Source organism: Carcharodon carcharias, chromosome 19, assembly GCF_017639515.1.
Source record: "Carcharodon carcharias isolate sCarCar2 chromosome 19, sCarCar2.pri, whole genome shotgun sequence".
NCBI lineage: Eukaryota > Metazoa > Chordata > Chondrichthyes > Lamniformes > Lamnidae > Carcharodon > Carcharodon carcharias.
The window spans coordinates 41,169,355-41,195,768 of NC_054485.1; the positions used below are offsets into that span (position 1 = coordinate 41,169,355).

At 41.0% G+C, this 26,414-nt stretch overlaps 1 protein-coding gene across 1 annotated transcript in view; it reads right to left on the reverse strand.

Moving 5' to 3' along the window:
- The window catches only part of csmd2 (CUB and Sushi multiple domains 2), a 736,338-nt gene that overhangs the window by 588,109 nt on the left and 121,815 nt on the right, over nucleotides 1-26,414 (reverse strand). Inside the window, exons 6-7 of the mRNA XM_041212915.1 lie at nucleotides 2,402-2,505; nucleotides 238-350 (exon numbers count right to left, since the gene is read on the reverse strand). Of these exons, the coding sequence (XP_041068849.1) occupies nucleotides 238-350; nucleotides 2,402-2,505 (217 nt within the window). The remainder of the gene's footprint in view (nucleotides 1-237; nucleotides 351-2,401; nucleotides 2,506-26,414) is intronic.

Here is a 26,414-nt window from a genome sequence, read left to right on the forward strand (position 1 = left end):
TCTATCACTTGTCTACAAGACTGTAAAGATCCTCAAAATATATCTCTGTTGAAGCAGCCTGGTAGGAATGCATGTTGTATTTAAGGAGTTTTCCAGGGATGTTTGGAAATGTATACTAATAAAGACCCTTTTGGTAACCTCAACACCCTGTTTAGTTAATGGGTGGCAGGTGGAGGCAGCATTTTCTTTCCTTTGGTGGTCCCTTTTTCTTAATTTTTTCATTGCCGCACACAATACCTGCATATACAGCCTTGAAGCCCAGCAAACTGTTGGTCTCATCAGTCTGGAACTGTAGCCACATCTGATTGCTCACACTCACAATTAGGTCAGGAACATTCGTACCTGTCAAACTGCCAGGCAGAAAATCAGAAAAAACTGATTAGTACAATCTGACTTCATTCTAAATGTCAGAAAATTAAACCAAATTCATATAATGATGGTGTCTCAGCTGTCACAAAAAATGAAGCATAATTGAAAGGTGAAGTTGATGATGATGTGATGAATTAATTAAGCCATTATCCAGGAGTGAATAATTCAGCAACCACCTTTTGTATTCTCTCAATATTGTGCTTCCAAAGTTCTCAACTGAACACTTAGTGATAAAGATCACAGTTATTAAATAGCAGCTTTAAATTTCTGAAGAGAATTTCACAAATTTCTCTCCATTTAGACTCTGACGACATTAACTTGCCTCCCTCCCTCAGCATATTAAATAAATCACAGGGACATAAATCCCAACAAACCTGCATCATGATTGAAAAGATAAATCATCTCCTTCTTAAGCACAAAATTCACAGAAAAGTAGGGGGGTGGGCAGAAATTTTAACTCTATCTGCCTTGGAGAAATCAGGAATTAAAATGAAAATGGTCAGATTACGGTCCTTTCCTAGCCAACTGAAGTCTTAAAGTCAAGCAACTGGTGCCTGCACAGGAATCAGTTGTGAGCCTCATGCTCTTACAATAATTGTGATCCTAGTCAGTAAATCAGACCCCCAAAGCCATTCTTCCAGCCTATTGGGTTTACCACCCACCATGGACAGCCCACTCAGAAGTGGCTGTTTGAACAGAAGCAAAGGCCTGGTAAGGTAAGTTAAAAAAACAATATATTTTCGAATGGCTAGGAACAGAAGATTCTACAAATAAATATGTTTTTGAACACTGCTGCTCAGGGCTTCCCCTATGTCGTTCCATGTTTCCAAAACCTTTTCATATCCCACTCCTACCCTGAAGTGGCCCCGTATCCTGCTGGTCCAAATTAACTGAACTGCCTCTGGATTCCCATTTAGGGTAAGCAGTTCATTTAAGTAAGCCAGGCAGTTAAGACGGATCAGACCTCCTGCCCCTAGTTCCCAGCCCAGCTGATTTCTCTTTGTTCCACCAGTTGATTGCTTGGAAGTTTACATTTCCCCTATAATTGCTAAAACAATTTGTGTGGCTTTTTCTTCATTCATGCTCATGTCTACTCAGCAGATGTGAGCTCCCCACTTGGGCCAAATCAGTCTTCTCAAATTACAACAGATTTCTGCTAGGCGTGCACTGGTGCCTAAAATTACTCATATTATTTGCTTTTTGCCACATTATATGTAGTTATTCTTCATGAAATGTTTTAAAGGCCAAAGGTTTTCATGCTGCGCGCAAATTGCACTAGCTTTCAGCAGTGATTTTTTTTTGCCCAAGTTAACGCATAAACCGATATTGATAAAAGTTAAACATGCCACGAAGCAGTGCAATTGGGTTGAATTTTAGAACAGTTTTTTAAAAAAGAAATGTTAGCATTAAAAATATTCTTTGATATCTTTGAGAGTGGTATCCTGATGCGGTTTTTACTGGTACAGTGTCTCAAATCCGGCTGTCGGAAGATCACACATTTTTATTCACTGCCATACACAAATTTTAATTCTTATTAAAATGAGTACAATAACTTACTGGCTTGTTCAGCTAGGTGCTGCATTGGCACGCTGGACTTATCATCAGCCTTGCACGCTAGCTGTTTCCCAAGCTCCGAATGACCCAAACGCCCGACTCCACCCAAAACCAGCAAGATCCAAAATCCAGCATGGACCCGGTCCCAAGGTTACTGACTTTGAGACACTGTACTAATATTAATGCAGTTGGACATTGGTTTAAAAATAAGTAAATAGTGTCTAAACCAACACCTGTGAGTGTATTTAAATAACTGAAAAAAACATTAAAAAAGAAACCCTGTATTAATACTTTGCCTATTAGCCTTCTGCCTACATAAAAAAAAATTGAAGTGTCTCTTTAAAGCCCTGCAAACAAGTGCAATTCGCGGTAACTTTTCTATCTTCCAATTCTGCAACGCTGAATTGTCTGATAAGAGCTTTGAAATAATTAAATACATTTTGCGTCTGACATAATGAGTAGCAAGGACATTACTTACACATGAAGCACTGTTTTCTGTTCTCCAGGCTGTCCTCCATCTCCAACCGTTAGTGTGTCATAGCCTCTTTCCAATTCAAATGCATCAAAAGTGAGCTTTATGACCTATCAGGAGGGAAGTTAACATATTGATAAAGCTACTGACAGCAGTTGTGAAAAATAATCAGAGCAGATTCAGTCTTACTAACTGTAGGGAGCATCTAAGATGCCCTCTGCACCAGGGGAATCGTCTCAACATGATTTGATGTTTAATGCAGCATTCATCAAGATCTGAAACAAAGGGTGTTATTTAATGGAGATGACAGGGGTCTCGCCCACTGGCTGGAGAGCTGGCGAGAGCCCCCCCGTCACCTCTTTTAAGGAAGGCCTGTGTATTCGGCCTTCCTTTGGCACTTAACTTGTCAATGGTGGGCCTTCTCTGCAATCAAGGAACCCTGGAGCAGAATTGACATCCACTGCGAGCTGCTGACCAATCAGAGGTCAGCAGATCTATTGAATGGCAATGCCTCTGAGGAGGTGGTGGTTGCTACTGGCACAGCACCCACACAAAGCCTAGTATTGTCGTTGGATTCCAGGCCATGGGTGAGTGCTGGTGGGAGGAGGAGGCATCACAGGATAGGGGTTGCAAGGGACAGAGGGAGGAAAGACCAAGGCATTGAGGTTGCCCCTCAGCTGCTGCCCCTACTGCCTATCCCAATGCCAGGTTCCTCGATCAGGCATCGATGGGTCCCTGGGAGCCACAGGCAACTCCGTACATGTTTGCATGTTGCACTCCCCTCATAGTGAATTCTCCGTTAATGCTAATGGCAGCAGGATGAGGCACTTAAGTGGGCATTAAATGGGTTGGAGGCAGGAAGGCAGTGAAGGTACCCACGCCCCCACCCCCAACCTCCTGCCTGATTAAACACTATCCCACCACCAAACCCACTTCGGGGGATGGCATTCAATTTAACAAGTTGATTTCAGTATTAATTTGGACCATGTTATAGATAGTAGATAGAAGACACTTTAACTTCCCTCCACCTCGACACCCATTCCATCCAGCCCCTTTTCTTCCTCCTGTATCCTAACATATGCTTACATAGGCACATGATAGTTCCTACAATGACAGTACAATACTCAGGTTGTTAAGTTCACCTGATTCATAAGAAGGCAGTTTTCATTTACTGAGACATGAATCAATGAAACACCCATTTCCTCTCGAAATACTTGGATCAAAGTGATTTTGCGTCCTGAGCAATTTTGATGAAGAGTTGGGTTGATACTGCTCCAAATTCATTTCACTTCAGACCCTTACAGCCAAGGTAGAGAGACTGTAGTCCAATTAGGTAAGACTAGACTCAAAGGCGTTTTCCCATCCACCCAAAAAAGCACCTTTAGATAAATATTCTGGGATAGAGTTTCTGCTGCAAATTGTGCCCAAAATTGAGATGGTTTTGAGAAGGATTCTTTCATTTTCAAGTTTCTGCTTAAACTCATTTATGTTTCGCCAAACATAAAATCTGCCATGAAACAGTTCAACATTTCAGAAATGTTTAAGTTTGATGAATACAGCTGAATGTGGGGCTATCACAAAAATAAACAAACATTCTAATCAGTGTGTCTAGTGTACCACTTAAGAGTAGTCCAATTTTAGATAACTGTGAATGGCTTTAAAAAAAAGTAGACAAAACCAGATGTGAGTCACATTAGTGTTTCTTCATAATTTGAAAACAAAAATAAAAACTTTTAAGAACACCCAATCCGTGTTCTTACACCTTAAAGATTAATTCAATCTGAGGGCGCGACCTGTTTTGTGGGCAGGGCCAACTTCTACCATGATGGCTTGGATTTTGTAATCAGCCATGAAGCAAGCACAATCATCGCTGACTTCAAAGAAACTCTCACTGAGAAGTTTAGCAATCTCTCTGGCAAGAACTTGACCTCTCTCATTGTGCAGTGGATTGCAACATTCTTTAATGGTGGTGGTAGGGGGGGTGGGGGTGGTGTTGGTAGCTGCAGTGATGTCATCACGTTTTCTAAGCAGCCAATCATATTCACAAATTCTCATAGGCAGCCAACCAGGAAATTAAAAGTGCTAAAATCAGAACACTTATTGATAAATTTTACAAATAACAAAATGAAGATTGCAAGATATAGATTGGGTGAAGAGAGAAGCTGCAGTTTCATGAAAAGCTTTAAAAATACTATTCAAAGCACCTTGGTTTTGAAAAAAATCTAGTAATTAATCTTAATGGTAATATTTAACAACATTCCACAAATATAAAATTACTTTTACAAGGCCAGATCTATTGTTCTGTAATAGTTAGTTCTGAGATCATGTCAAAAACTCAACTACATCTGATAAAATAAGGTGTACATTTTTATGGGATTTCACTGGCTGCTGGCTGTTGGGGCTGTGGAGGGGTCACGTGTGGTCTGTGGCAGAGCAATGAGTGACAAGGTCACAACTTCTGAATTTCCCTATTAATCTGTGCTTGTGCTATACCCTGAAGTTGAGGCCAGTTTCAAAGAGGTAAGGATGGCAAATGCTGACAGTTTGTCATCAGAAACCCTGGCAAGACACAGGCCAATGCTTCTTTAAATTAGCGCAAAAGATTGCAGAAACTCTGAAGAAGAGTCACACAGACTCAAAACGCCAACTCTGTTTCTCTCTCCACAGATGCTGTCAGACCTGCTGAGTTTTTCCAGCATTTTCTGTTTTTGTTGAATGTAACACCATAATTTGTGCTTAAAAATGTACGATATTTGCAATGATTTAGCCAATTCCTGCCAAGCTGCACTGAAAAACACAGCACAACCTGGTGGAAGCTCCAGGCCTCTGAAAGGATCAATAAATTTGATGTTACTATATTGATTTTGAATCCATATATTGTAGCATACCACAAATATTTCACAAAGCCACTTATGGTGATATTTGTCTTACATTAAGTATTGCTAAAGAAACTGAACTCTCTACAACTTTCCCCCTGCTTATTACATAACTTTTAGCTGTCAATCTTTTGTTGGAGTAAAAAGAGAAATGCTTGTCTAATACTAGAAATCGGTATCCAAATAAACTAGAACTATACATTTCAGTAAAGTTTTGTCTAATCATTAGCAAGGTACAAGGATGCTATTTCAAGCAATAGGTATATTGCGTTCAATACCATCCCAGGTTATAAATATGAGTGAACCAAAACAGAAAATACTGGAAAAACTTAGGTCTAGCAGCATCTGTGGAGAGAAAGACACAGTTAACGTTTCGAGCCCGTTTGACTCTTCTTCAGCTCTGAAGAAAAGTCATACGGACTTGAAACGTTAACACTGTTTCTCTCTTCACAGATGCTGCTAGACCTGCTGAGTTTTTCCTGCGTTGTCTGTTTTAGTTTCAGATTTCCAGCATCTGCAGTATTTAGCTTTTATATAAACATGAGTGCGTTAACTGAACAGACACGGCAACGAAGGCCACCCCACACACATTAACTTACAGAATAATAATTCTTACTCGAGAGTTATTTTAGCATGATTCATTCATACCCATAAGTATGAAGCTTAGCTTCGGCTCCAAAGAAGGATGGTTAAATGGTAAACTAATCGAAAGATTCATAAACCAGTAGATTAAATCTTGAGTAATTTCAAATGATGAAGTGGAATACTTGCAAGGTGAAACATTTTTAATGGTCTTGGATTTTTTTTTTTAAACTGTGAATATAATGGAATGAAATACAAGTACAGTACCTCAAATCCAGTAACCTCAGGACCAAGGCTGGATTTCAGGTTGGACAGATCAGACCATGGGCAGTTCAGGTCAACTCTGGTCGGGTGGGGGGTCAAGGGTCGCTTGGAGCATGGGGTAAATCATGTGCTAAGTAGATAACTAGTCCTAAGCCACACCAATGTCAATGCAGAGCCTAACTGAATTGTCCATGTAAATTTTTTTAAAAATTTATTCCATTAAAATTGATGCATGGAACATTATAAAAGTGACCGGTTTTTGGACAACACTGGTTTTTGGACAGCTGGATTTGAGGCCTGAACTACAGTTTGTGTGATGACAGCAACCTTCATTGCACTGTAGAGTTGATCCTCTCGACCCCTATGCTTCCATAAAATGTTTATTGCCGCGGGTTCAAAAGTCACTGAAAGGGGACAGAGGCCTTGTTCACCAGTTGTTTCCCCTTTTACTTTGACCCTGAGGTTTGTGGGAGAGGGGATGCCTGTGGAGAGCTGAACTTCATCTTATATCATGTCAGGCTCATCACTGTAAATTAAGCTGGATTTTAACAGGAAATAGAGTATTTCTTGCCATAATTCCCTCCAATGTTAGGCGAGGCACCCAGTGTATTATGGCATTCTGGTCTGTCCTTTGACCCTCCCGTCAACAGAGGATAGGCGGGGGTAAGCAAGGAAAATTTAATTTGTTTAACGCCCCCACAAAGTATGTTTGTCCGAAATCAAGAAGTTTTGGCTGATCTCCCACAACAGGTGGCAGGCCTCAATCTGAGAAGCTCAATAGACAGCTGTCAGCCTCAGGGAGCTAAATTTGTGCTTCTAATTTATGCCTTTCCTGCTATTGATCAGCTAGTTAATGGAAGCACTCTTGTATTTAGATGCAGCAAGACCTGGACAATATTCAGGCTTGGGCTGATAAGTGGCAAGTAACATTCATGCCACACAAGTGCCAGGCAAGGACCATCTCCAAAAGCGATACCATCTCTGAATTCCCCAGTATTAACATCCTGGGGTTTACCATTGACCAGAAACAGAACCGGCCCAGCCATATAATTACTGTGGCTACAAGAGCAGGTCAGAGGCTGGGAATTCTGCAGTTAGTAACTCACCCTCCTGACTCCCCAAAGTCTGTACACCATCTAAAAGGCACAATTCAGGAGTGTGATGGAGTACTCTCCAATTGCATGGAGGAGTGCAGCTCCAACAACACTCACGAAGCTCTATGCTTTCAAAGACAAAGCAGCCTGCTTGATTGGCACCCCATCCACCACCTTAAATATTCACTCCATCCATCACTGACCCACAATGGCAGCAGTGTGTACCTTGTACCATTCCACTGCAACAACTCACCAAGGATCTTTCAGTAGCACCTTCCAAACCCAAACATCTTTCAGCTTGAAGGACAAGGGCAGCCAATGCATGGGAATACCATCATCTGCACATTCCCCTCAAAGCCACACAACTCCTGACTTGGAACTATATTGCCATTCCTTCCCTGTCACTGTGTCAAAGTCCTAACAACACTGTGGGTGTACGTACACCACATGGACTGCAGGGTTCAAGGAAATGGGTCACCATCAACTTCTCAGGGCAACTAGCGTTGGACAACAAATGCTGCCAGCATTGCCCCCATCCCGTGAAATAATAAGGAAAAATGTATACAATTGCACTTTTGACGATTTAATAAATGAAGGCAAAGATAAGAAAAAACAATTAAAAGCTATTAACTAAGTGGATTGTATTTTGAAAGCGCTGGCACGGAGGCATGGTGGGTTGAATGCTGTAAAATATCTATGATTGTAGGACAACAAATATTAAAATCTGCCATCTATAAGCCAGCAATACTCTCAAAGGGAAGCACTGATCCAGGGTTTTAGTCCTGCTATTGATTTCAGCAGCAAGCTCTGCTTCCTCTCATATCTTGTTCCAACGGGAGGTTCTCTTCCTCTGGCCTCTTGCCAAAATGTCAGCAGATAGCTGTTTCCCAGAATATTAATTAAAGTTACTTCACTTGCAATTCCATTTATCCCAGAATTAAGCCAGTGTCCTTTGACCACAACGCCTTCAATACAGTCAATTTAATTAGTTCATGGCTAAATTAAATCTAGTGAGATTTATTTTATTATTAAAACCTTTATTTATGTAGCATGTAATGCTGAATAACAAGTCTGCAGCTCAGCAAAGTTATGAAAAAGATAGATTTTGTATCCTAATTTAAAATAGAGTTTCTTTTTGTTTTAACATTATCATTTAGCTGAAGTCCTCTCCCTCTTACTGACCAAGCCTGAATGCACTCAGCACTCAGATTACCTCGACTAGTGGCAATTACAAAGTCATAACTTAAAGGTTAGTCAGATGTGGTTTGGTTCCAGAATTTAGGTTCCTTCAAAAAAAATCAAACATAGACTCACAGCACACGTTATCTGTATGAGAAATAACCTCAGATCTCTGACATTCAATTTGCTTAAGTATCTAAAGATGTTCCGCCTCTTAAGACTCAAGTCATCAAATACACATAACAGCAAGAAATCCAACAAAATGTCACTTAATATTTATTGGTTTTATCAGAAATTCATATGTCCACTATAAATATTAAATCAAAATTCTGTTTGCAGCAGGAAATTGCTCCAAGGAGATTTGATTTTTAGAAAAGCAATCTGTAGGACTAAGTAAATAAAGCAGGACACCACATACAGTGAATCAGGGTTGAAATATTAACTTGCAGAACATTTCAGTAAGTAACTTTCCTCCCATTCAGCCTGCAAATCCTCACTATATTGGAGGGACACTTCCTCGTTTTACAGCCAGTTGCTTTCCTTTTTTTCCCCAGTATCAAAAATGCCAGAATATCATTTCTGAATTTTCTGAATGTTTGATTCTATACATTTAAAAGGGTAAGGGACAAAGTGGATAGCTCTTCCGGTGCACAAGCATAAATGCATTGGGTCAAATGGCTCCCCATCTGTACTGTATAATCCTACATGGTCTTTACTGCCTGGATAATACTTTGGTAGGATGGATTGCTCTCCCTTTATTGAAACCATTCAGTTTACTGTTTAATTGGCTCTGTTAAGGGGATAGAATTATCACCAGATTATTTGCAATTTATGATGAAAATATACACCTAGTTTTCTATCATATTTAAATATGAAAAGCAAGACTTGGAGACAGCTAAGATGTGATGGTGAGCTTAATTGCCTTCTGGACAGTGTAAACCTGGTGCTGAGAAACCAAGTTTCCCTTTAATAGTTTCCCTGCTTCAGAGACATTCACAGTTAACTGAATAATAAAGAACAAGTGCAATGTAGTGGAATTCAAGTCACGGAAGTGGGATGAATTTCAAGGTGACAATCTGTTATTAGAAATCTTTTTCAAAGGTTCTGAAACTGACCCAGGTAAGAGATGAATGCCTAGCTAAGGTCGTGAAGTGGTGCCTTCCAGCCATTCTCAACAAGGTTAACCATGACTAAATTTAACATTTTTAAAAATGTTCTCCATCCACTTCATTGCTCACATGGGTGGTAAACAGTGACATGAACTAGATGAACAGAATGGCTATCTCTGTGTTTTAACTCCAATGTACATATGCATGATGTACAAAAATGGGAGGGTGGTATTGCTCCAGGTAAAATCTTGCTACAGAGGTACAGTTATACTGACCACAAACATTTTTGTTATTCTTCCATAGGATGTGAGTGTCAATGGCAATGCCAGCATTTATCACTCATTCCTAATTGCCCATGAGGTGGTGGTGGCGAACCACTTTCTTGAACCACTGCAGTCCATCTGTTTTGACTTTTCTATAGTGGTTTGTTACAATTGAATTATTTGCTAGCCCATTTCAGAGGATTGTTAAGAGTCAACCATATTGCTTTGTCACATGTAGTCCAGATCAGGTAAGGATGACGGATTTTCTTTCCTAAAGGACATGAAGAAACCCGATGGGTTTTTACAACAATCTATGATAGTTTCATGGTCATAATTACTGAAACTAGCTTTTAATTCCAGATCTATTAATCAAATGTATTTATTAATTGAATTTAAATTCCATCAGCTGCCATGGTAGGATTTGAACACTTGTCCCCAGGGAATTAGGCTGGACCTCTGGATTTCTGTTCAATGACATTACCTCTACCAATAAGCAACAAAGTTGCAATTTGCTGCTTTTAACAGTGAAAATCCATCCAGGAATGGCAGACATTAGAAAGCAACTGAACTCCCTAAAAAGAAATCTACAACCACAGGAGACAGGGGTTAGGACAGTTTCCAGGTCATAAACCACCACCAACCAGCTGGGCCCTCCTCCTCTGCAAGGGCAAACAATCACTTTTGGAGATTTTCAAAGGGAATACCCCTTTAACTGACCTGGAGACATGTTTACTGTCCCCTTCAGGATGGTGGACGAGCTCTTGAAGCTGGAGGGCCAATCAGAGGCCTTGCAGCTTGAAAATAAGCAGCAGCCTCAATGGAGGGTAAGTAAGAGAGAGGGTGCTTCAGGATGGTTGTGCCTTCCTTCAAACATTTTAAATCTCTAACTAAAGCAAATGGGTTTTGCAGCCAGGCCACCACTGTCCGGGGGTGGGAGTGCAGTGATGGGGGCAGGATGTCCTATACAGGGGGGCCTGTGGTTGCTCTCACACCCAATTGTGCAGGGAAGGCCTCTAGACCTGTTTGGAGCACTACCACCTTCACCCCTCTCCCAACCTCCTGACAGAGGATCATCTCCAGGCACTTAAACAGACCCCCACCACCTACAGGAATCTGGAAGCCAATTGGAATTTTTCAGTTGGCCTTCTTTAATTGTCCTCAATTAAGCTCTTAATGAGCCTGAACGTTGTCCTGCCATATGTGGGTGTGTAGATCTGCTGGTCCCCGATCACACCTCTGCAAAAATGGCCAGGAGGCAGGTTAGAGCTAGAGAATCAGCATGCCAACGGGCTGGGCTATTTTTAGTTCCTGCCCACCTCCGAACTCAGCCCTGGTAGGAGCTTAAATTCTAACCCACAGCTTCTAAATTTGTGCATGGTACCATGATGGGGGGTAAGGGGTAAAGTCAATTCTGAGGAAGACAGCAACAAATTAGAGGACAGCATTAGTAATCTTGTAGAATATAACTGGGCAATGAATTTCATCAAAGATAAGTGTAAGATATTACTTTTTGGCAAGAAGAAAACTAAGGAGGTCACATATTACTTTGAATATAAGAATTTAAGTGGAGTCGAGGAACAAAGGAATCTGGGACCACAAAACACAAATCATTAAATGTTGTCACACAACTTAATAAGACCTAACAAAAGTAAAACCAAGCAAGTGGCTATTTTTAGAGGGATAGAATTGAAAAGCAGAGAAGCTTTGCTAAACTTGTATTAAGCCTTGGTTAGACCATGCTTGGAGTATTGTGTACAGTCTGGAAGGTGCCAGTAACATGTGACCAAGTGGTACTAATTCACGAATAATCTGTTCATCAATGTTTGGTTTGGCTTCTGCAAAGGTCGCTCAGCTCCAGAGATCAGACAGTCTCAGCCCAAACATAGACAAAACAGCCGAACTCCAGAGGTGAAGTGAGTGTGACGTTCCTTGACATTGAAGCAGAATTTGATCAAGAATGGCATCCAGGAGCCTCAGCAAAATTTGAAGACATTGAGAATTAGGAGAAAAATCCAACAACATTGGGAATTAGGAGAAAAATTCTCCACTGGTTGGAGTGATGCCTAGTACAATGGAAGGTGGTTGTGGTTGCTGAGGCCAATCATCTCAGTCCCAGGACATCACTGCAAGAGTTCCTCAGGCTAACATAAAAAAACAAGCTGCTCATTTTACTGAACTACATCACATCTCAGCATTTTAAATAGGCAAGACATGAAATTTGCTTTTCCTAAAGAGGGTACAATTTAGAAATGAACAAGAATCTTGGATGACTCACTAATTATTAAATGTAAAATTTTCACAAGTGCTTTTTCCTCAGTAATTAATTTACTTTTTTTTAACAATGGCAATTACATTTTAATGTGTTAGGAGCCTGGAACTACGTTGCTTAGCAACCACCTGCAAACATTAAAATCCATTAAGCAATCATACTGTGACTCTTATCTAACCACGAGTTTCTGGATATCAGGAGCCAATAACAGAACTTAAGAAATGAAGAAGAAAAATACACTATACATTTCTTCCCACGTGTTCGGCCTCTGTCTGGGATTTTCCCCTCCCATCCGGAAGGATGGTCCATCAAATTTCCGGCCCTGCCCGCGATGATTCCTGCCACAGGTGGGACCAGAAAATCCCAGCTTCTGTGTCCACAAAATGAAAACTGCCCAGTATGGAAACAATTAATTATGATGTTTTGCTACATATAATAAACAACCTGTGTCACTGACTAACTCACACGTGCCACTTCCCATAAAAAGGCCCACAAAATAGAAAATCATTTGTTGACTGATTACTGTGACATCCCTATACACAACACACATATGGTCACAAACGTGCAATTATAATATTATAAGTTTTAAGGGCAACTGCTTTAAAGGTACATTTCTGTCTTCAGGCTGCTACATGGGGCAGAATCTTTCCTCCAGCAAGCTGGGGGTGGGGCCTGCTCGCAGACGCGAAAGTGACACGGGATGACATCGGGATGAAACCCGCCCCATTTAAATATTTAGGAAGCCGGGCGGACAGCGCGATCAGCTGTCTGCCCGCCGACCTGTCAATGGCCAATTGAGGCCATTGACAGGGTAGTTAACCCAATTAAAGACCTGCTCGTCCAGCCTTAAGGCTGGCAGGCAGGCCAGGAGCCCCACCGGACTTCTGAAAAAACATGAAACCAGTGGGGTGAGGTTTCATGTCCGTTTTAAAAAAGTTTAATAAAGTTTTATGATATTTATTAACATGTCCCATCTCATGTGACATTGTCACATGAGAGGGGGACATGTTAATAATTTTTTTATTTTTCTATTTTTAAATTTTCAAACACTGTCAGTGCTCTCACTGAGGCAGCACGTAGTCTCGGCGATGTGCGCTCTTTCGTGCGCATGTGCAAAAGAGCGCACCCTGACAGTTGGGGAATCCTCCCCCCCGCACAGGAACCGCATAGTGCTTCCCTCGGGCGGCCCACTGGGCAGGCTTTAATTGGCCCACCCACTTAAAATGGTGGCGGGGCCCGTTTCAGCAACGGCGATTGGCTGCCCGCCTGCCACTGAGCCGGTGGGGCCTGTCCGCCCATCAAGGGCAAAATTCTGCCCATGGAGTTTAAATGCCTTTTTCAAAATTTAAGTATGGACAAACAACATGATACCTTTCTGTGTTAGTTCAAACCTTATCAGACTCATATCTCTAGAGCTGGCTACAAAGAGTCATTAAAATGCAAAAGACTCTTCCAAGGAAGTCCACTGTATCCTTTCACAGAATCACACAGTGCAGAAGAGGCCCTTCGGCCCATCGAGTCTGCACCGACACGTGAGAAACACCTGATCTACCAACCTAATCACATTTACCAGCACTTGGCCCATAACCTTGAATGTTATGATGTGCCAAGTGCTAATCCAGGTACTTTCTAAAGGATGTGAGGCAACCCGCCTCCACCACCCTCCCAGGCAGCGTAATCCAGACCGTCACCACCCTCTGGGTAAAAAGGTTTTTCCTCATACCCCCTAAACCTCCTGCCCCTCACCATGAACTTGTGTCCCCTCATGACTGTTCCTTCAACTAAGGGAGCAGCTGCTCCCTATCCACCCTGTCCATGCCCCTCATAATCTTGTACACCTCGATCAGGTCACCCCTCAGTCTTCTTTGCTCCAATGAAAACAACCCAAGTCTATCCAACCACTCTTCATACTTAAATGTTTCAACCCAGGCAACATTCTGGTGAATCTCCTCTGCACCCCCTCCAGTGCAATCACATCCTTCCTTTTATGTGTGTACACAGTACTCCAGCTGTGGCTTTACCAAGGTTCTATACAACTCCAACATGACCTCCCTACTTTTGTAATCTATGCCTCGATTGATAAAGGCAAGTGTCCCAAATGCCTTTTTCACCACCACACTAACATGCCCCTCTGCATTCAGAGGTCTATGGACACACACACCAAGGTCCCTTTGTTCCTCGGAATTTCCTAGTGACATGTCATTCATTGAATACTTCCTTGTCAAATTACTCATTCCAAAGTGTATCACCTCACACTTTTCAGGGTTAAATTCCATTGGCCACTTATCTGCCCATTTGACCATCCCGTCTATATCTTCCTGTAGCCTAAGCCACAAAAGATGGGAAAACCCCTTGGCTTCTGAGAGAACAGGAGGCAGGAAGGGACTTCAAAGGACCTCAGCATAATTAACTTCTTTGCCTGGTGGAATAATGATTCATCAAACTTAATATATCAGCCATTTTGTTATTGGCTGTGATAAAGAAAGGCTACGAAAGCCATGTGGTGGGATGAAGTTTGATATTGGATTTAAAAACGTTTAATAAAGGCTTTGTGTACTTCATCAACATGTCCCATCTCGGGTGACATTTTCACATAAGGGGGACATGTTAGTGAATTTTTTATTGTTCTATTTTTAATATTTGACAGCCTTTCAGTGATCTCCCTGAGGCAGCACTTTGTCTCAGGGAGATATGCACTCTTTCGCACGCATGCGTGAAAGAGCGCACGCTCGCCGTTGGGGAATTCCTGCCTGCACAGGAAGCGCATAGCTGACTTGAAATCTTATCTTTAGGTATCTTTCTTCCTTTAACTGCATTTTAATCTTTGTATCTGTATTTTAGTTAATAACTTTATCACTTTCACTTAAGTAACTTTCAGCAGTAGTTGCGTAATAAACTAACCTTTATCTTGTTAGAGGCTAAAACTTGTCTGCTGGGTTCCTTTTACGTTGAATCATTAACAAATTAAAAGGGGGCTATAGACACACAAACCAATACTTGGCTCATGGATCACTTTATGGAAATGTCTTTTATGTGGTTGTGACAATATCCAATCTGTTTTGTTCGATGCACTGTTGTACCCATTTAAAAATCATGCCTTGTGCTACTCTTGCTATCCTATCTTGCGTTGTTTTTCTTTCTCTGTGGCCAGAATTTTATGTTGCCAGCCAACCATACCCCACACCCACCCCCAGAGGGTTCTGAGGTGGAGGGGAGCTTGAAATTGCATGGACAGGACTCTCTCTGTGATCCAGCTCGTTCCAACCTGGTCATGATTTTACGGTGTGGTGGGCAGGGCCTCAGCGGGGAAGCCCACCCTTATCCCTTTTAAGGCCCTTAAGTGCCTTTTCCCACCTGGCCTCAATTTTGAGAGTGGCAGGCGGATGACAGATCAGGGGAGCAAAACCAAAAATGAACGGAGTTCAATCTCGGGTAGGAATGTGGGAGGTGGGGAGGACCTCCATCAGAAGCTCCCTTCTGACTGGGAGCCATCCTCCCATTAAGGGCTGGTGACCTTTGGACCTCCCTCCCCCTCTGGCCTATCCCTGGGACCTTGATCACCTCCCTCATGACCCCAAAGCCTTCCCTACTCTCCGCACCCTGGAACCCCTGCCACTTACCTCTCCTCTGGTTCATGGCACATAGTTCCAGGCAGCTCCTTGCAGTGCTGTTCCTGGAGGGACTGGAGAGCTCTCCAAGGTGATGGGCAGAAGTCCCGCCTTATGCCAATCAATGATCATTATCTCTTCAATTACTGTCAGTGTGAGTGGATCATGGTGAGGGAAGTTGGCCATTGTCAACTTGGTTTACAAGCATTAAACTGCATGCTTGTGAGATTTAAAAACATATTGCACCCAGGATGGAGCAAAATTAAGACTCTTGCAATGATTAGTGTGTCTAATGGTGAGAAAACAGGTGTTTAGAGCTATGAAGAGGTGACAATATTTTGCTGAGATAGGACGATCATCTCAGTAAAATAGCATAAACAAATCTTGCCAACAAGTTGAATTACTACATCAATGGCACAACAAAAGCAACAAGCAGAGAAGCAAAATAGCATAGATGCTGGAAATCTGAAATAAAAACAGAATATGCTGGAAATATTCAGTAGGTCTGACAGCATTTGTGGAGAGAGAAATATAGTTAACATTTCAGGTAGATGAAAGGGCATTAAACTGAAATGTTGACCTGAAATGAACAAGGGCAGGGGAAAGACTTCACAGTTATACAGGTTTACTTTTAGTTTGTATTTGGGAAAGCAGGTTGGAACACGAACCTACATTTTTTCCAACATATGGCTATTCATTTGACTTCAGGAGATTAAGTAATCTGAGCGGAGATGGTGACACAGCAAACAACACAGGATCTGTTCAAAATGCTGCATTCATTGCACAAATTTCTTAAGTTTCTATGGTACGGAGGCTTTGTACCACAGCCTATTAGGCAATATTGAAGACCAATAGGCCGGGCCTGTTTTTCAACCACACTTTCAACTGTTGCTACAACTGAAGCACCATCCAAAATCTCATGTACTTGAATTTCTCCCGCCTCTCTCAGCCACCAACCATAGCTGCTCGCTGTTTGCTACCAGTATTCCAATGATTTTAGAATCTGATTGGCAACACTTACTCATGTTACCCAATTTCTACCACTTTGAATGCCAATGCTCTCCATTTCAAGTGAATGAATGGAACAGCTATCATGCCAGGTTGCTACTAAAATAGCTTCCATTCTTCAGAAGTCTAAACACTGAAGTCAGTGATTACCAGAAATAAATTGTTTTGAATCCAATTTCCAAGTTGGGATTTACATTTGTCTTATTGACCACATTCAAACTGACTTGTGGGCAAATTCATTGCAGCTGTAACAATGGTTTTGGTATGTGGATTATTGACACCTTCACAGCAACCAATAGCCAAGGTCCTCTCCAGAACTACAACAAGGGAGGGGCCTTAGAGATAAAATGTTAGCTTTCAGTTTTTATTTGGGAAAGCAGTTTGGAACATGAGTCTCAATCACAGAAGGAAAGAAAGGTCAGTGTAACATGATCCAGCAGCTAGTAATTGATATTACACTCTATTAAAATATTGGGTTCAATAAATGCTAGTCATTGTACCTTTAACTAAATTTCCGTCTACGCGTACATACACAAAAGGAGTGTGTTAAACGATAACTCTTTCAGTAAGATTTTGCATTCAATTATCAGGTCATACAAATTAATGCTGCCAGTGGAAAGGATGCTGTCAATGAAGGTTATGTGGATCTCCTAAAATTAGTCCAAACATTTCTCTGGCAAGGTCTGCATTAATTTCCATTCCATACCTCTCAGTTCTTCTGACTTTCATTTAATCTTTATCCCTAATTTTCCTTCTATATACTTGAGACTTTGAGAAACATCTAGCTGACACCTTCTAAGACGGGCAGATTTATAGAAGCAGTCTGGGTTTCTGAAATAAGAGCTATATATCTACAATTTGTAGATTATAAAACTACAGATCCTTGAGAAACCTAGTACCATCAAGGGAGTACCAACTTGATTCTTTAATTACCACACATCTGCTGTGTGGCACATATTTGTGAACAGCAACACAAAGTAAAACATAATTAAATAAAAATAAATTTATCACTACATATCCCAGCATAGTTATTTAACTACTTCAAGGTTAACAATAACCAGTTTGCCGCTGCAGTTAATGGCTTTGTTGATAAACTATGTTCCCTGTTTAAAGGGTGTACTAAAATCCTTCTGTTGCTTAACTAGAAAGCCAGGACACCACCTAATGTAGGACTATCACATACAGAGGTTCCCAGAATTGTGTTCACACTTGGCTCAGTAAGCTGAACTCATCTTGTCACAATAGAATTAGCCTCAGCTCAACTGGGGCTAATGAGAGAGAAAGGTCTGCTAGATTTTGTATGAGCATCCAGTGATTCCCACTAAGCAGTATTTTGTATGCATGGGTGTTCGCATGTGTATGGGTGCTATGTGAACACGTGGGAGCTGTGTGTACACATGCACTCTTATCACATGAAGACAGATTCAAAGTTGGTCATTAAGCCCTTGATGGTTAAAAGGTTTGGCTCACATTTGAAGACGTCTTCACTTATCATGCAAGTTTAATTTTATTTCCCAGTGCATATTACTTCATGTAAAAGCTGTTCTATGCAATTTATGCTGTGGCTGCTTCTCAGTTTTTTTTTTAAATTACCCAGAGAATCTGAGGTACTGTTCATAATAAATTGGATAATATGTTGTTTTAGAAGGACAAGTGCATTATACCCTGTAATGTACAGGATATTGTTCTTCTGAAGTACAGATGTGTATAAAGAATTAAAGCCACAGGGGGAAATCCCTTGCCCTTTCAGGTGAATTAGATGTTGACTGTTCTTAGATAAAAATCATGATAGCCAAAGGTCAGACCTTTGTATACTTAAATATATGAGAGGAATTTGCAAGTATAACACCTGAAATTTGGCACGTGTCTCAAAACTGTTCTAGTAATGGGCCTTTCACAGCATTACTCAAGGTGGGTCAGATGATATTCTGTTTTGAACTTACTACCACAAAGAGAAATTGAGGTAAATAGCATAGATGCATTTAAGGGGAAGCTAGATTTTTCAAAAATTGAGGGAGAAAGGAATAGAAAGTTATAGACTGATCGACTTAGAAGAGTGGGAGGCTTTGGCTCGTGTGGATCATAAACACCAATATGGACCGTTTGGGGTGAATGCCCAGTTTCTGTGTTGAACATCATTTGCAATTCTATGTAAAGCAGCAGTGATGCACAATGCATTATTCTGCTCTTAAATGTCATGGGCATAAAGTTTAATTGCTCGGTAAACAGAGTTTCAGGACATTTAGGCCTAAAAGCTGTCAATATTGGCTGATAATCCCCATGCAGAGCTATGCCTGGTTGAAATTTGTTTCATGTTACAGATGGAGGAGCAGGCTTATGTGGAGGAAACTTCATGGGGAACATTTCTAACTGTAAATAACAAATTTAAGGTTTGTTATTTATTTCTATTTTTAACAGAATAGTGCAATTTCAAATGTCATTTGTTTCACTATAAGTATCTAACTTTGTACTTTCAACTGAGTGCAGAAATTGAATGAGTTAATTGGTCAATTTTGTGATACTTGGTAATTAGCTCCGAATGAAAATTGAAGAATTTACTCATTTTTCTGGTGGCATCTTGTTTGTCATTGAAAACTGTTCGTTCAGATATAGTCAATACTTAGTAACCTAACAGGGAAGTATTTATATCAGCCAATCATTAAAATTTTGCCCTACGTCTGGGTAACGCTTTGAGTTGAACTCAAATCGCAGTGTGTGCTATAATTAGTCTTGAGACCCTTGAAGGTTATCAACCAGGCTTTGTGTTTGGCATTAGGCTCAAATGTCTGGCCTGACCTCTTCCTGAATGAATAGACAGCAGACATTAAGGGGTTCCAGCCCGACATTCCAGCTGCACACGTTCTTTGGGTTCAGGTCCACTGTGCAAGCTATTGTTGTTTATAATCATAGGTGGGAAGCGGTTACTTGGGAAAGACAATGGAGGGAGTGACTAGCACCTGCGGAACTGCAACCCAGCTTTGGTTCAAATCCTTCAGGAGATTAGGAAGAAGGGGAGGATGTAGCATAGGGAGAAAAATGTAAAATTGCTGATTTTTCTGAACGTTCTTCTAAAATAAAAATGAATGGTCACTAAGCCATCGATATTGCATGAGTTGATCTAAGATCCCAACCACAGATTGGGACTGACATATATCCTTTAACATGAATACAAGAAAGATTCTGCATATTGGTGAGATTACTCTTGCAAGAAACACAACAGAATGGAATTGTTGAAACCTGTTTTGAAAACTGCATGGAGTACAGTTTCAAGCAGGAAACAAGACACATGATGTTGTAGAAAAATACATTATGAATTTACAAAAAGAATGTGAATTTGGAGTTCAGGAATTATTACTCTGCCAAGAATGCAACACCTGAACAGGCTTTGTTTTTAAACAAACAAATGCATCTGTATATTTATTTTCAACTGCAGCGCAGCCCTTGAGCAATCAATTGCAATCTGTCACACAGGACTTCCATAGATAAAAAGTGGAAGACTGGCAGGATCAGGGAACAGCAGGACAGAATCTAACAGAAACGTGCCCTGATCTTTCAAACCAAAGTCTTGTCGTAGATTTGCAGCAAATCGGCAGGTAATGAGCAAGGTGAAGTTATTTGCTCTGACAATAGTTCAACCCTACGAACTCCCACATCTTGATCTCAGGGATGACTTGAGATATCTCTGAATCAGTAGATTGACACCGATCATCTGTTTGTCAATCTCCTGTCATTTTGTACTGAGGGGACTCAGTACATGGATTCTTTAACCTACAGAGTACTATGTATTAGCCAGTCCTATGCTATTTTTGATCGAAGTGCTGCTGTGATCTTGTCAGAACAACTTGATCAAACATTTTGTATTCTTAAAGTTTTGCTTTAGCAAGTATTACCAGACCAGCCTCGCCTTTAATAACCACTATGCAGTTCATTCATAACTTGATGAACCTCAGTATACTCACACATTATTCACAATGCATTTTTTTATAGACAGGTTTATGGTCCCTCTCTTTCAACTGATGTCACATCAAAACATGCTGATAAAATAAGGCTAATTATTACCCTTAATAATAAGGTATTAAAGGGAAAGTGCCAGCCAGGATTGCAAAACTGATTAGAGGACAGAAAACAGGGAATGATTAATGGGTTTTTAAACTATGGGTATAAAAGTAACGGATAAACTAAACTTACCCAAATCATCAGTAGGTTGCAGTAACAATATTATATTCCATTTTGGCAATGCTACTTGAGGAAGATATCAAGGCCATGATTAGGTGCAGAAGGGACACAATGAGGAGATATCTTTTTCTTCTATTCATCCTTGGATGAGAGTGTCACTGGCAAGGCCAACATTTATCGACCATCCCCAACTGTCCTTGAGAAGCTGGTGGTGAGCCACCTTCTTGACCCCCACAGTCCCTGTGGTGTAGATATACCCACGGTGCTGTTAGGAAGGGAGTTCCAGGATTCTGACCCAGCAACAGTGAAGGAACAGCGGATATATTTTCAAGTCAGGATGGCATGTGACTTGGAGGGGGCCTTGGAGGTGGTGGCATTCCCATGTGAATGCTGCCCTTCTCCTTCTGGATGGTATAGGTTGTGGGTTTGGAAGGTGCTTTCGAAGGATCCTTGGTGAGTTGCTGCACTGCATCTTGTAGATGGTACACATGGCTGTCACTGAGTGCCAATGATGGAGGGAATGAACTTTTAAGGTGGTGAATGGGATGCCAATCAAGTGGGCTGCTTCATTCTGGATGGTGTTGAACTGCTTGACTGTTGTTGGAGCTGGAGTGCGGGGTATTTCATGACACTCCACTTATGCCTTGTAGATGGTGGACAGGTTTTGGGGAGTCAGGAGGTGAGTTACTCACCACATAGTTCCCAGTCTCTGACCTGCTCTTCTAACCATAGTATTTTTACAGCTGGTCCAGTTAGGAATCTGGTCAATGGTAACCCCCCACCAAGATGTTAATGGTGGGGGATTCAGTGATGGTAATGCAATTGAATGTCTGGGGAGATGGTTAGATTCTCTCTTGCTGGAGTTGATCATTGCCCGACACTTGCATGGTGCTACTGTTACTTGCCATTTATCATCTTGGGCCTGACTGTTGTTCAGGTCTTGCTGCAGAGGGCACAGCCTGCTTCAGTATCTGAGGAATTACAAATATTACTGAACACTGCAATCATCAACAAACATCCCCACATCTGACTTTATGTTGGAGCGAAAGTCATTGATGAAGTAGCTCAAGATAGTTGGGCCAGGTCACTACCCTGAGGAACTTGTGCAGCGATGTCCTTGGGCTAAGATGCTTGGTCTCCAACAACCACAATCATCTTCCTTTGTGTTAGGTATGACGCCAAACAAGTGGAGCCTTTGCCCCGATTCCCATTGACTTCAATTTTCCTCAGGCTCCTAGACACCACTCGCAGTCAAATGCTGCTTTGATATCAGGGTAGTCACTCTCACCTCATCTCTGGAATTCAGCTCTTTTCTCCATGTTTGAATCAAGGCTGAATTGTCCTGAAAGGTGTCAGACTTTGGTTTTGAGGAGAGACCAGATAAATAGTCATGCTTTTCATTAGAACAAAGAAGGTTAAGAGATCTAATAGTGATTTTCAAAAATGTGAGAAGTTTTGAATTATGCAGATGTTTGTTTGGATATGGAATGCTCTGCCAGAAACAGTGTTGAAAGCAAAACTGATAATAGTTTTTAAAAGGGAAATGGATAAATATTTGAAAAATACATGTTTTGAAAAGTACATGTTATAAAAGATCTGAGGAATGACACTGAGAGACCTTTCAGAGAGCTAGCAGAGTTTTGAAGCTGCATGACCTCCTTTCTGTGCAGCAATATTCTATAATGCACACCTTTACACTGCAGCATTCAGAACACATGCTCATTCTCTGCCCGCTCCCACATGGCTTTTTAAAGTTCAGTTATGTTGAACCCTAACACCTTAACCTGGATTCATTAATTCAAGTCTAGAACTATTGAACACAGATTTAGCACTGTTGGACTAAGCCAAAACAATAATTACAATTTTGTTGGGAGTGTGATTTTAGTATATAAAGAGTGTGCGTAATTTAATACACTCCCTGAAGTGAGTTTGATGGCCGGGGGGAGGGGAGTGGGGGGGGGGGGGGGGGGGGGGGGGGGTGTGTGTGTGTGTGTGTGTGTGTGTGTGTGGATTTAATCAGGTGAAGGGGTGGCGGGTGAGGACCATGCCACTTTCTCATCTCTGCCTTGATTAAGTCTGGGACGGGAAGGCCCCCACATGGCCGCCTCACCCCGACACCAGTTGAGGCCTCATCCCGCCGCCGCTGCTGTTCTGATTGGCTGGCAGCTCTCATGGGCAGGATGTCTGACCCTACAGTCATTGATCCCAGGGAAGACCCGTTGCTGCCCAGTTAGGTGCCTGATTGGCACTTAATTCAGGGGGGCCTTCCCGAAAGAAGGCAATACAGGGCGCTCGCTGACTCTGCAGCCGAGAGGCACAACCCCCATCACCTCCATTAAATACCAGCCAGTGCTTCCATCCTGAGGAGGTACACATTATCAGATTCAGTCAATTAACTGGGAGAAACTTCAACAAACTTCTAACTCTCAAGATTAGCGGGATCCACTTCAGATTGAGGTCAGAAGTGCAAACATAGAGAATGCCGCTCACTTATGATAAAGTATAATGAACAGCAAGGTCACAAAGGAATTTCCAAATGTAGCACTCACTGTCATTCCCATAAAATCTCTTCTTATTTCACATTTTTTCTGCCTGTGGCTGGACAAATTGCTTCAAGTTAACTGCCTGCTACATGAAAACTGCTTGCAGCCTCTCTTCCACACCTACTCTGAATGTTTCCCTAGCAGTTAACTTAGGAATGTGAATTCAATAGTCGAGCACTAACCTGCAGGCCACCACTGGGTGGCACAATGCATTAGTGCTCCAATGCTTTGTGCTTTTCACACCAACTTCACTGTGGACCTTGTGCTTTACCTTCTCTTTTGCAAGTGCAAAAGGTAACAGGTCCCACAAATAGGTTCTGACAAGAACAATCAATGTTTGAGTCATGAGAATTAGGAGGTGACAGTCTCAGGTAAATCTGGATTTGGGCTCCGAATTGTCCAGATGTGATTCCTGACATTGTATTACCACATCTATAAGCGAGAAACTGGTTCAGTGTTTCAGATCTACATACAGCTGAAAGCTCCATGGCTCCACTGCTCTATCCAACAACAAGGGGTGGAATGTGCAAAAAGCAGATAATATAAATATATAAAAATGCATCCAGATTGTATAAATGGTGAGCAATCCAATATTGTCTGTTTTACACCATCATGGAAGTTGATAGCTCCTGTGAAAGGTTAGTTTGCACACTTTCCCCATATTGTCAACTTGGGTAGTACGCAAAACTGGTGTCAAACAGCCATACGGGCAGCTTAGTCATCTTGGACATATGCAGAGTGGAGGCAGCAGTCCAAAATCTTTCAGTTGCACTGAGACAGGTAGCACTTTAGTTAAGGCCACAGCAAGAAAACTGCAATCAAAACATTTCAAAATTCTTTAGTGAACTCCAGAAATCTCAACCACATCAATATGAGGAGACTTTAAGCACTTAAATTTTAGGCTTGGAAATTTGCAGGCACATTATTTGGTAAATCAAGGAAACTTGTGCGAGCTGGTTGTTTGCATTGGGTAGATGGGGATAGGATAGGGGGAGCGAGTGTTTTGGCAAATGGATTTTGGAAGTGGTGAAAAATAACCATTGATAAAATTGGTACATACCAATGTTTCAGGGTAAAACTGGCTTAAAATTAGTTGGGCATACATTTTATTGATAATAACAATGCAATGCTGCTCTTAGTTGAAATAAAATGTTCCATGGCATTAATCTGAATGCATCAAAACCTATCAGTGTACATTAAAAATAGCTTTGATGGTACTTAAGATTTATTCACCTGAGAGAGAAAGAAAGAGACAGAGTGTGTAACCTGGAATCAGTTAGGAAATGGGGTAAGTTCTCCATGGAAGACCAAGTGGTCAGACCCATGACAAGCTCAAGGGACGATCAATAGGATTCGTCATCTCAACTGTACAATGGCATTGGCCAACAGGCTTCAGTGTATTACCAGACACATTTCAAATTAATCTGCAGATAACTTGGGGTTGGTTCAAGCATAAAAAGAAATATTCATGGCGATACCTCCGAAAGACAACAGGGTGTGGGTGGGGTGGTGTAAGTGTCCACCTGGAGTGCAATCAGTAACTCGAGTGCAAGTTGTATCCATTTTGAAAAGTCTCCATCTCTCCACCCCCACGCCTTAGTTTCTGCTGAACATTATATGCATATCAATGAACAAAAAATCTGCCATGAACCAGCAAAAGTGGGTCGAATTTTAAGACATAATTTTTTTAAAATGCTTTCAAAAATACTCCTGGGTAGACTTAAGGGTAGGAGTAGCTTGGTAAAGTTTGATGAGTACAGCAATAAATAGTTTCATTTGAAAAAATAAACAATTTAAATCACAGTGTAAATCGGTCACCTCCAGGTAACCTGATTTTGTTAAATTGCTGAAAATGATTTTTTTCGAAAAAATACACAGAATTGTTTTCTAGTTATATTCATGTACAGGAGTCAGGTTCCTTATGCTTTTTAAAAAAAACTCATTCAAAACTTTCAAAATGTATCTGGTGTCCTTGTGCTCAAAAGACCCAACCTCATTTTGTAGAGTCTTCTCAAAATCCTTGAAAGAAGAATAATTAGCAGAAACACACAATGGTGTTTAATTCACTCTGGAGGAGAGGCCAGTTTTGTGGATGGGCTTTTAGGGCAAGGTGTTTAAAACTATAAGAACTCAATTTACATTGAGTGCAATATGCGTTAAAATTCTGCAATCTTTTACACTGATATTGATATCGGGTGAATGGTGCCGAAGAAAAAGTGCAATTGAGAAGGAACTCCAAGCCTGGGTCTTTTAGTTTAATTGTAGTCATTTTTTTCTGCATTTACAATGCAATATATAAATATGTAGGATATTTAAGATTTAATATCACTGAAGCATCATTATCTGCATTATTCTGAACAATCCTGATGCAATTCCACCCAACATGTAACCTTTCTAAATGAACAGTACTCTGGATGGTAATGGTATGAATGAACTGGAGTTGTAGCACGCTATAAGCTTGTTTGTATTAATTTCAATTGTCTTTTTTGTAAGATGCCGAGATATGAGAGCCAGTTTAAATTTAGCATTTCACTGCATAACTGTATGTCCTCATGCCTAATAAGCATATTTCACTACTTAGGCTTAATATTTTTCTGGAAATTTGCAACATCAATGTCTAAAAGAACTATTACTTAACCTTCCAAAAGCTTATTACACCCAAATAAAATTGTTTCATGGTAGGAAAATGCGGAATGTTTCAAAATTAGGTAAATCCATAGTATCATGAAAATAAACAAAACAATTAATGTTGAGACATAAAGGTGTAATTGCTTTTTGTGGCTTCTTCTGCCTAATGGATTAGTGCTGCTGCCTGCTAAATCTACATTGCTTATGAACCTCAACAGTATCTAATACTTCCTTGACCTAAATTCATACTTACGTTCCTGACAGGGTGCATCGAAAGGAAGATTGGGCCTCTGCTCAGGGAGGTAATGCTGTGACAGTATGATGCATTACTCAGTCTGTATTTAGAACATTTTGTTCAAATCCATCATCTGAACTTGTAGATTGAGAGGGAGATTTTGCGAAGATTGTTAGGTCAGTGAT